Source organism: Palaemon carinicauda, chromosome 27 (genome assembly GCF_036898095.1).
Source record: "Palaemon carinicauda isolate YSFRI2023 chromosome 27, ASM3689809v2, whole genome shotgun sequence".
Taxonomy (NCBI): Eukaryota; Metazoa; Arthropoda; class Malacostraca; order Decapoda; family Palaemonidae; genus Palaemon; species Palaemon carinicauda.
This window is the reverse complement of record NC_090751.1, coordinates 1291281-1302792: the sequence shown is the minus strand read 5'-3', so window position 1 is coordinate 1302792 and position 11512 is coordinate 1291281. Positions and strand designations below refer to the sequence as shown.

General features: G+C 37.4%; 1 protein-coding gene across 3 annotated transcripts in view; it reads left to right on the top strand.

Moving 5' to 3' along the window:
• The first annotated feature begins 458 nt into the window (after positions 1-458).
• The window catches only part of LOC137620493 (neuronal PAS domain-containing protein 2-like), a 31520-nt gene continuing 20466 nt past the window's right edge, over positions 459-11512 (top strand). Inside the window, exons 1-5 of one of the 3 annotated variants that reach the window (XM_068350660.1) lie at positions 459-621; positions 6488-6570; positions 9374-9463; positions 10674-10755; positions 10995-11165. In XM_068350660.1, the coding sequence (XP_068206761.1) occupies positions 468-621; positions 6488-6570; positions 9374-9463; positions 10674-10755; positions 10995-11165 (580 nt within the window). In that variant the 5' untranslated portion in view covers positions 459-467. Of the gene's footprint in view, positions 622-6487; positions 6571-7419; positions 7535-9373; positions 9464-10673; positions 10773-10994; positions 11166-11512 lie in introns of those variants that run through there. The other 2 variants (XM_068350661.1, XM_068350662.1) reach the window with 2 other exon arrangements.

Genomic DNA, 11512 nt, shown 5'->3' with positions numbered 1-11512 from the left:
ATCTCTTTTAAAGATGCTGCTAAATATCCTATCATCTAAGAATTCTAAGTCCTTTTAAGAAGTTCTTATGTTCTTGACTTGGTGTGCGAGAGAGAGAGAGAGAGAGAGAGAGAGGAGAGAGAGAGAGGAGAGAGAGAGAGAGAGAGAGAGAGAGAATTTTTAACTTCTCACCTTCTCTGATCTCTTTTAAAGATGCTGCTAAATATCCTATCATCTAAGAATTCTAAGTCCTCTTAAGAAGTTCTTACGTTCTTGACTTGGTGTGCGAGAGAGAGAGAGAGAGAGAGAGGAGAGAGAGAGGAGAGAGAGGAGGAGGAGAGAGAGAGAGAGAGAGAGAGAGAGAGAGAGAGAGAGAGAATTTTTAACTTCTTACCTTCTCTGATCTCTTTTAAAGATGCTGCTAAATATTCCATCATCCGATTCCTTTTAAGAAATTATCTTTTTTCTATCGCAGCTCTTCGCGGGAGATGCGGAACATCGCGGAGAAGATGCGACGCGACAAGTTGAACAACTACGTGTCCGAATTGGCCACCATCGTTCCCCTCGTCTGCGGATCGAACAAGCGCATCGATAAGACGTCCGTCCTCAGACTGGCAGCCAATTACATCAGGATGCACAATAGTAAGCTTGAGGTCTTATTTTCTTTATATATCTATATAAACCTAATACTGTTCTTGTCTTTCTGTTGCTCAACCTGATGAAGCATCTCATTGGAGACATTGTTATTTTTATGTCTAGCTTTTATTAGCTCTGATGTCACTGTTGACTGACTGACACCTTGATGATGTCTAACTCTGACCTCAATGTTGTTGCTTGACTGACCTCAACTGCTGTCTGACAGAGCTTGACTGTGACCCCCACTGATGCCTGGCTGCTGTGACCTCACTGATATCTGACTGACCTCACTGATTGCCTGGCTGTGACCCCACTTATGTCTGACTCTGACCTCACTTTTGCCTGACTGAGCTTGACTGTGACCCCCACTGATGCCTGGCTGCTGTGACCTCACTGCTGTCTGACTGACCTCACTGATGCCTGGCTGTGACCTCACTTATGTCTGACTCTGCCCTCAGCGTTGCCTGACAGACCTCGCTGTTGCCTGGCTGTGACCTCACATATGTCTGACTCTGACCTAACTTATGTCTGACTCTGCCCCCAGCGTTGCCTGACTGACCTCACTGTTGCCTGGCTGTGACCTCACTTATGTCCGACTATGACATCTTATGTCTGACTCTGCCCTCACTGATGTCTCACTCTGACCTCAGTGATGCCTGGCTCTGACCTCTCTGACACCTGGCTCTAACCTTAACTTTTGCCCTGACTGACTTCACTGATGTCTCACTGTTACCTGACTCTTAACCAAAGTGATGCCTTTGTTTGACCTCACTTTTGCCTGACTCTGACCTCGCTTTTGCCTGACTCTGACCTCCCTTTTGTCTGACTCTGTCCTCACTTTTGTCTTGCTTCAATCCTGACCTCACTTTTGCTTGGCTTCAATCCTGACCTCACTTTTGCCTGGCTTCTACCCTGAACTCACTTTTGTCTGGCTTCAACCCTGACCTCAATTTTGCCTGGTTTAAACCCTGACCTCACTGTTGCCTGGCTTCAACCCTGACCTCACTGTTGCCTGGCTTCAACCCTGACCTCACTTTTACCTGGTTTCAACCCTGACTTCACTTTTACCTGGTTTCAACCCTGACCTCACTTTTGTCTGACTTCAACCCATACCTCACTTATGCCTGGCTTCAACCCTGACCTCACTTATGCATGGCTTTAACCCTGACCTCACTTATGCCTGGCTTCAACCCTGACCTCACTTTTACCTGGCATCAACCCTGACCTCACTTTTGCCTGGCTTCAACCCTGACCTCACTTTTACCTGGCTTCTACCCTGAACTCACTTTTGTCTGGCTTCAACCCTGACCTCAATTTTGCCTGGTTTAAACCCTGACCTCACTGTTGCCTGGCTTCAACCCTGACCTCACTTTTACCTGGTTTCAACCCTGACTTCACTTTTACCTGGTTTCAACCCTGACCTCACTTTAGTCTGGCTTCAACCCTGACCTCACTTATGCCTGGCTTCACCCCTGACCTCTCTTTTACCTGGCTTCAACCCTGACCTCACTTTTACCTGGCTTCAACCCTGACCTCACTTTTACCTGGCTTCAACCCTGAACTCACTTTTACCTGGCTTCAACCCTGAACTCACTTTTACCTGGCTTCAACCCTGACCTCACTTTTACCTGGCTTCAACCCTGACCTCACTTTTACCTGGCTTCAACCCTGACCTCACTTTTACCTGGCTTCAACCCTGAACTCACTTTTACCTGGCTTCAACCCTGACCTCACTTATGCCTGGCTTCACCCCTGACCTCACTTTTACCTGGCTTCAACCCTGACCTCACTTTTACCTGGCTTCAACCCTGAACTCACTTTTACCTGGCTTCAACCCTGACCTCACTTATGCCTGACTTCAACCCTGACCTCACTTTTGCCTGGCTTCAACCCTGACCTCAATTTTGTCTGGTTTCAACCCTGACCTCACTTATGCCTGGCTTCAACCCTGACCTCACTTTTGTCTGGTTTCAACCCTGACCTCACTTATGCCTGACTTCAACCCTGACCTCACTTATGCCTGGCTTCAACCCTGACCTCCCTTATGCCTGGCTTCAACCCTGACCTCACTTATGCCTGGCTTCAACCCTGACCTCACTTATGCCTGGCTTCAACCCTGACCTCCCTTATGCCTGGCTTCAACCCTGACCTCACTTATGCCTGGCTTCAACCCTGACCTCCCTTATGCCTGGCTTCAACCCTGACCTCACTTATGCCTGGCTTCAACCCTGACCTCACTTATGCCTGGCTTCAACCCTGACCTCCCTTATGCCTGGCTTCAACCCTGACCTCACTTATGCCTGGCTTCAACCCTGACCTCCCTTATGCCTGGCTTCAACCCTGACCTCACTTATGCCTGGCTTCAACCCTGACCTCACTGATTTTCTAACCCTGAATTCATTGACGTGTGACATTACCTTCACTGACCTGTGGATCCAACTTTGTCGTTAACTGACTCAGACTTCAGATGTTCCGAAGTTTCAACCGCTCTTATAACCGCATAGATGTGGATAATCGAAGCAGCACAAATCCCTTATTAACGTTATTAATTCTAATATTCCATTATGATTACGATGTTCAATTGTTATTTAGATGTTGTGTGCTGTTATGATTTTTCATTCTGCTATTTCTATTTACTTATTTGCCCATTGTTAGTCGTATGAAATCTAGCATTTTGGTACTTGCAACAAAGTGTTAGCTTACTATGAAATAATGTACGTAATAGTGTTAACCTTAAAACGGGGTTACGTAGTATATGTCTGGTATTATAGATTATACCTGTATCTTTGATAAAGATTATGAAGTTATAAACATAACTACTAGAAATTTTTCATTGTGAAATTCATCTGATGTCTTCATGGAGCATTAATCTTGAATACTTTGTTATTTAAAGAATCTCTTAGCAGTGCACGAATTAAATAGAGTTTTAAGAGTTTGAAATGACTATTTTCAAATATTTAAGAAAAATGTGCAGGTATGTAGATATTTTGATAATTCTAGATATTTAGTCTTTTTACTTTAAAAAATGCCACTAAATTGTGAAAACATAACAGGTATTTGATATGTTATTTAGAAAGAATGATAAATTGTTGAATGGCACCTTGTATATTACCGAGGCTACGTAGCTGAAAATAGCAGTGAATTGTGAAGATCAAGGTCACTCATCTCGTCAGTCTTTGCTCTCAAAATATTAATAATGTTTTCAAGCAACAAACTAAGTGGGCACATATTTATATATGCACATATATATATATATATATATATATATATATATATATATATATATATATATATATATATATATATATACACACATGTGTATGTATGTGTTTAATACTTATTTATGTATTTTATTGTCGGCTGCAACCTTTTATCTAATTAAATATTCATTATCATCATCATCTCCTCCTACGCCTATTGACGTAAAGGAACTCTTAGATTTCGCCAGTCGTCTCTACCTCGAGCTTTTAAATCAATACTTCTCCATTCATCATCTCCTACTTCACGCTTCATAGTCCTCAGCCTTGTAGGTCTGTGTCTTCCAAGTCTTCTAGTGCCTTGTGAAGCTCAGTTGAAAGTTTGGTGAACTAATCTCTCTTGAGGAGTGCGAAGAGCATGTCGAAACCATCTTCTGGTATATCAATCAAATTATTCCCTTCATATGCTACCGCTAGAGTTATGGGGTCCTTTGACTGGCCATACAGTACTACATTGGACCCTTCTCTCTGATTACGGTTCACTTTCCCTTTGCCTACACATACACCGAAAAGTCTGGCATATTCTTTACAGATGCTCCTCTGTCCTCATACACCTGACAACACTGAGATTACTAAACTATTCTTCTTCACCCAAGGGGTTCACTACTGCGCTATAATTGTTCAGTGGCTACTTTCCTCTTGGTAAGGGTAGAAGAGACTTTAGCTATGGTAAACAGCTCTTCTAGGAGAAGGACACTACCAAATCAAACCATTGTTCTCTAGTCTTGGGTAGTGCCATTGCCTCTATACCATAGTCTTCCATTATCTTGGGTTAGAGTTCTCGTGCTTGAGGGTACACTTGGGCACACTATTCTATCTAATTTCTATTCCTCATGTTTAGTTAAAATTTTTATAGTTTATATAGGAGATATTTATTTTAATATTCTTAAAATATTTATTTTTTCCTTGTTTCCTTTCCTCACTGGACTGTTTTCCCTGTTGGAGCCCCTGGGCCTATAGCATTCTGCTTTTCCAACTAGGGTAGTAGCTTAGCAATTAATAAAAATAATAATAATAATATCTCCTTTTCATGACCCCACTAAAGCGTACTATCCAACGTTGCCTTTCTTCACCTTCTGTTGTTATAACAGACAAATCTATTTTTGATGGGTATATGCTTCTTCTTCTTTGCCCCAGTAGAGATTTCATTAACAATTCTACGAGCAATTCTTACACCATCCACTCCTTGAATTCATAGCTGTGCCAGCCTCGTCTGGTTTCCTGTCTAAATATTCCCTCTATTTATTCATGGCTTTTATTTACTTCACTGTTATTACTGGAATACTTAGCATGCTCTACCTTGTAATTTTCATTACTGCCTCGAAAACTTTCAGTGATCAATTTCTGTCTTTGTCTCCTTTTTCCCTGGTTCCTGGTTCCTTATTGCTCACTCCGCAAAATAAGGTTATAGATAGGTGCAAAGCTTCTAAGCTTAGTCTTATTATTGTTATTGTTTATATTACCTGTGCCTTAAATAAATTAATATCGTAATGAGATTCTCAATCTTTACTTTTATTCCATTTTACCTTGAAATTAGATAGGATAACACCTTGCTATCATCAGTTTTGGCAACCTATTGTGGTCAGTTTGGACTTCTTAAATTCTTCTTTTATATGCATCGCCCTACCTATAAATGCAGCCGGATCCCTGCTAGGATTTTTCAGCGTACCTAAACTTATGTCTACATTCATTGGCTGTCCTAATTTTGGGCATAGAAATAAATGTTCGGTAGTATCTTCTTCATCTTTGCACAAGTTATATGTCAAGTATCATTTGATATCTATGGTTTTCTCCTTGTAACTGCACGTCCCAAAACTTCACTACCAACTGACTGATATATGTTCTTATCATACAATTCTTCCTTTTGTCTGCTCTTCGTTTTTTAAAGTCTCTTAAGACAGCAAATTGATTCCTACATTCAATAGCAAAGGTTTCTCTGTGCTCATCTTCTAGAAGCTTTATCACCAACAATGTTGTCACATGTATTATTATTATTATTATTATTATTATTATTATTACTAGCCAAGCTGCAACCCTAGTTGGAAAAGCAAGATGCTATAAGCCCAAGGGCTCCAATAGGGAAAAATAGCCCAGTGAGGAAAGAAAATAGGGAAATAAATAAATGATGAGAATAAATCATTCTAAAAACAGTAACAGCGTCAAAGCAGATATGTCCTATATAAACTATTAACAACGTCAAAAACAGATATGTTATATATATGCTATAAAAAGACTCATACGAAGAAACTTTAACCAGATAATATAATAATTACAAGGTAAATAAAATGGGTAAAAATATAATTAGAAAGTGTAGTGTCAGGAATTAGAAAAAAAATAATGGAAAAAAATAATGAATTTACTTAGAATGATGTAACTGTACTCTAAGAACAATCAGAACTTAAATTTTATGAGTTAACTTAAAGCTTAATATAACTAGGTAATATAATAATCATAAGGTAAATAAGATGGGTGAAAATATAATTAGAAAGTGTATAGTGTCATACGATTTAAAAAAAAACGATAATGGAAAAAATAATAAACTTAGAATGATGTAACTGTACTGTAAGAATAATCAAGTCTCTCTTACTTAATCGTGTTTCTTCTCTTTCTTTTAGTTTTGGGTGACAATGAGCAACTGGAAAAAGTCTTCACATCTAGAAGTCCAGGTCAAAGAGGGCTCATGGGTTCGCTTGAAGAGGTAAGATAGTTAAATATAGATATACGCCCATACATAAATATACTGTACATGTATACACATAAATATACTGTACATGTATACACATAAATATACTGTACATGTATACACATATAAATATACATAAGGGACACCTTCACTTGGTGAAAGGGTCTGTGCATTGCAATGATCAGAAAAGCTGTACTAGTAAGGCCCACCCATACTAGGTTGGTTTGCTGTGAGCGATCAGACGAAAGTCTCCTATCATCACCAGTCCGCATTGGCCAGCGCGGTGATGAAAATTGGCCAAACCCTAGACATGAATAAGGGCCTGTCTGGGGTTGTTGTCCTGCAGTGGACTAGAAACGGCTGCATTTGCTATTTTATATTATATTTTATATATATATATATATATATATATATATATATATATATATATATATATATATATATATATATACTGTATATATATACAGTATATATTATATATATATATGTATATATATATATATATATATATATATATATATATATATATATATACTGTATATATATACAGTATATATATATATATATATATATATATATATATATATATATATATTTATATTATATATATATATATATATATATATATATATATATATATATATATATATATATATATATATATACTGTATACTGTATATATACATACATATATATATATATATATATATATATATATATATATATATATATATATATATATATATATATATATATATATATATATATATATACTGTATATATATATATATATATACTGTATATATATATATATATATATATATATATATATATAGATAGATAGATAGATAGATATAAGTGTGTGTGTGTGTGTGTGCCGTTACAGGGATCGCATGACTAAATGTACTGCAAGAGCCAGTACGAAGTCATGAAATATTTTAGTACCTTTCGTGCAATATTTGCATGTTTGACTACGCTAGTAAGCTGATAAGCTGTTCCTAAATTATTGATATTCACATTTTCACTTATTGACGTCCTTCACCTGTAAATCACATTGTACTGTACCCTAAAGAAATGTACATTAAAGTGCACGAAAGCACTGGATACTAAGAAATTTCATTATTTTCTACTTGTTCTTGCAATATACATATGGATAGTGTAGTATGGATGTTGAATATGTAAGAAAGAAGAGAGGCTAAGACTGTTAAAATTAAATGTATGTGTAGTATATGTCATGTAAGACAATTTATGTTTGGGTGAAAATGTTGATTTACGTAGAAGGGAATTTGGTAGCTTATTAGAAACGTCTCTGCCTAGCATTATGTTGGACCAGAGTTAGTTAAGCTCAAGCTCGATAGTTTTAGTAGCTTTTAGTGTCTGCAACCTCACCAGCCTTGTAAGCTAAGGGTTTGGAGAAGCCTACAGGTCTATCTGCTAAGCCATCAGCAGCCATTGTCTGGTTCTAGCTTGATGGCAAGGGGACTTTGGTGTTGATCACATGTATTTATGGTCAATCTTTGGGGCATTGTCCTGTGTCCTACCTATACCATTCATGATCAACCTTTAAACCTTTAAGTGGCAAAATGTTTGTTGAAAGATAGATCAAGAGTATTTTGAGGTGGTTTAGTCATGTGGAAAGAATGGATAGTTCAGAAGCACTATGAGGAAGGAGGAAAGGAAGGCTTAAACAGGTGTTGGATAGATGGCGTGAAAGACACGTTGGAGAGGAAGGACCTAAACATTCAGGTAGTACAAAAATACACTCAGGATGGGGTATTTGGTGAAATGTGCCTGACGGGTTCGTTGAGCTGTTGATGAGGTTCCTGTGTATGTATGGTTCTAGCTTGATGGCAAGGGGACTTTGGTGTTGATCACATGTATTTATGGTCAATCTCTGAGGCATTGTCCTGCCCCTTGCCTCAGCCATTCATAATCAACCTTCAAACCTTAAAGTGGCAAAATGGTTGGCATTCGTTAAAGGATACATCGTAGTATCTTGAGGTGGTTCAGTCATGTGGAAAGAATGGATAGTTCAGAAGCACTATGAGGAAGGAGGAAAGGAAGGCTTAAACAGGTGTTGGATAGATGGCGTGAAAGACACGTTGGAGAGGAAGGACCTAAACATTCAGGTAGTACAAAAATACACTCAGGATGGGGTATTTGGTGAAATGTGCCTGACGGGTTCGTCGAGCTGTTAATGAGGTTCCTGTGTATGTATGCGAAGCGAATAATGTGGAATATTTTTCACTGCACAGATGGTTCGTCCATGATTTACGAATTGAGAGGATGAATATAGCAGTATATTGTTTTGTTGTTTTTTCCACTGAACCATATACTGTATTATATTAGGCTAAACAGTGGTTTATTGGTTTATTGTTGAATACATATATATATATATATATATATGGTGTGTGCAAAATCTATTTAGGTTGCTATATGTGTGGTATACCAAAAGAAATAGAATGTATAATTTAAAACTGCTTATTACTTGATGAATTTATTACTGAATGAGTTAGTAAAGCAAAATAATCCATCTAGTCAGTTTAGTCTACTGAAACTATTAGATTTTAGTTTTTGTATTTATTTAATCCTTTGTTAGTAGTTTTGAGGCTTTTCCTTCATCTATTATTTATACAATAATTTACATATTATTTCTTATCTGAAATTCACGTTATCCTCCGTTTACCCTTAGGAATTCTATTTAATGTAAGATAACTTGAAAAATTTACCAAAATTATTTTATTTTTATAAACTATTTTAAACATCATGCAAAATATAACAGTAATAATTCCTACTCATCAACTCCTCCCGTCTCCAGGCCATCGGTGGATTTCTCTTGGTCATATCGTCAACTGGTAAGGTGATCTTCATCACGGAGGCCGTCGAAAGCTTCTTCGGATATACTCAGGTTGGTAGAGCAGCGTAGGTTAGGTTAGTTTAGGTTAGACCTAACCTAACCCTTAGACCTCTATGGTCTTGTCCTACCCTACTCCTTCCTTGTAAGTAAAAGGGTTGATATCCTCTTATATCTCATACTGTATACATAAGGTTATACATACGGGGGAAATTACATAGGTAGGACATATAGTATATACCTTTTTTCTAGGATTGATTCATGTAAAAAGAATTCTTTTCGTTTTCCCTCAGGTAGAAGACCTTAGGTTAACCCACCTTTTTTCCTCTAGTATGGCAGTCATGCTATTGTGCGAAAAGATATTTATATCTTGTTATTTTCCCCAATATAAGACCTTAGGTTAACCCACTTTTTTCCCCTAGTATGGCATTCATGCTATTGTGCGAAAAGATATTTATACCTTGTTATTTTCCCCAATAGAAGACCTTAGGTTAACCCACTTTTTTCCTCTAGTATGGCAGTCATGCTATTGTGCGAAAAGAAATTTATACCTTGTTATTTTCCCCAATAGAAGACCTTAGGTTAACCCACTTTTTTCCTCTAGTATGGCATTCATGCTATTGTGCGAAAAGATATTTATACCTTGTTATTTTCCCCAATAGAAAACCTTAGGTTAACCCACTTTTTTCCTCTAGTATGGCAGTCATGCTATTGTGCGAAAAGATACTTATACCTTGTTATTTTCCCCAATAGAAGCCCTTAGGTTAACCCACTTTTTTCCTCTAGTATGGCATTCATGCTATTGTGCGAAAAGATATTTATACCTTGTTATTTTCCCCAATAGAAAACCTTAGGTTAACCCACTTTTTTCCTCTAGTATGGCAGTCATGCTATTGTGCGAAAAGATACTTATACCTTGTTATTTTCCCCAATAGAAGACCTTAGGTTAACCCACTTTTTTTCCTCTCGTATGGCATTCATGCTATTGTGCAAAATGATACTTATACCTTGATATTTTCCTCGATGGAGTTTTACGGGAAAATATTGCTTTTTAAAAATGTCTGATGTGAAAGGTGTTAATTTAAAAACTTATTCTTAAAATGAATGTACCATATATCGGATTTTTATACCTTTGCAGGTGTCACATACTAACTTCTTCCACATCAGAGGTTTCAACATCTTTTACATATGAATTAGAATAGGAAAGAAAGTGGCATATTATTTACTACTTGACTCACATTTATGTAATTTAATCTGTTTGTAGGTCGATCTTCTGGGAAGCTCCATTTATAACGTTATTCACATGGAGGACCACGAAATCGTTCGAGAACAGCTGGAGAGCCGAGGTATTTGCTGTATAAATGTATGTGTATGCATATAAAGTGTATTAAAGTTAAATACATATTTATACAATATTTATTCATTCAATATTATGTTTTTCTCACTCAAATTAACTTAGGGTTAGTGTATATATAGAAATAAAGTAATTTTTTAGTATTTTTTCCAAGGGAAAGTTTTTAGGCTCTGAGAATAAGAAGAAATTTTTAAGAAGAATGTAGTTCGAGCGTCTTCGCTTCTTTTCCAGAGGATGTCAGAGATACCCGAAGGTCCTTCTTTTGCCGAATGATGGAGAAGGCCCTCTCGCGTAACGATCCCAGCCGATACGAGATCATTCACATCGTAGGCATTCTGAAACCCCTTCCAGAGAGATGCCCGTCAACAACATGCTCGTCTAGTACTTCCAAATTTACTCCAGGTAAGATTGCACACTTAACCCTTTTACCCCCAGGCTCTTTGGAAATTTCCAACCCTTAAACCCCAAGGGGTTATTTTTTTCCCAGCACATTTTGCAGTATATTTATTTTAAATTGCTCTAACAGCCTTAATTTTTGTCATAGAGAGGTCAGGTTGGTCTCATTCTCTTGGAAAATGCCTGAATTTTCTCAAAACATTATCAAAAATATGAAAAATAAAAAAATTTCATAGCATGTTTTTGTAAGGACGTACCGGTACGTCCATGGGGGTAAAGGGATGGCTTTTGTGAAACGTACCAGTACGTCCTTTGGGGGTAAAAGGGTTAAGAAGAGGTCGAAAGAATCAGGA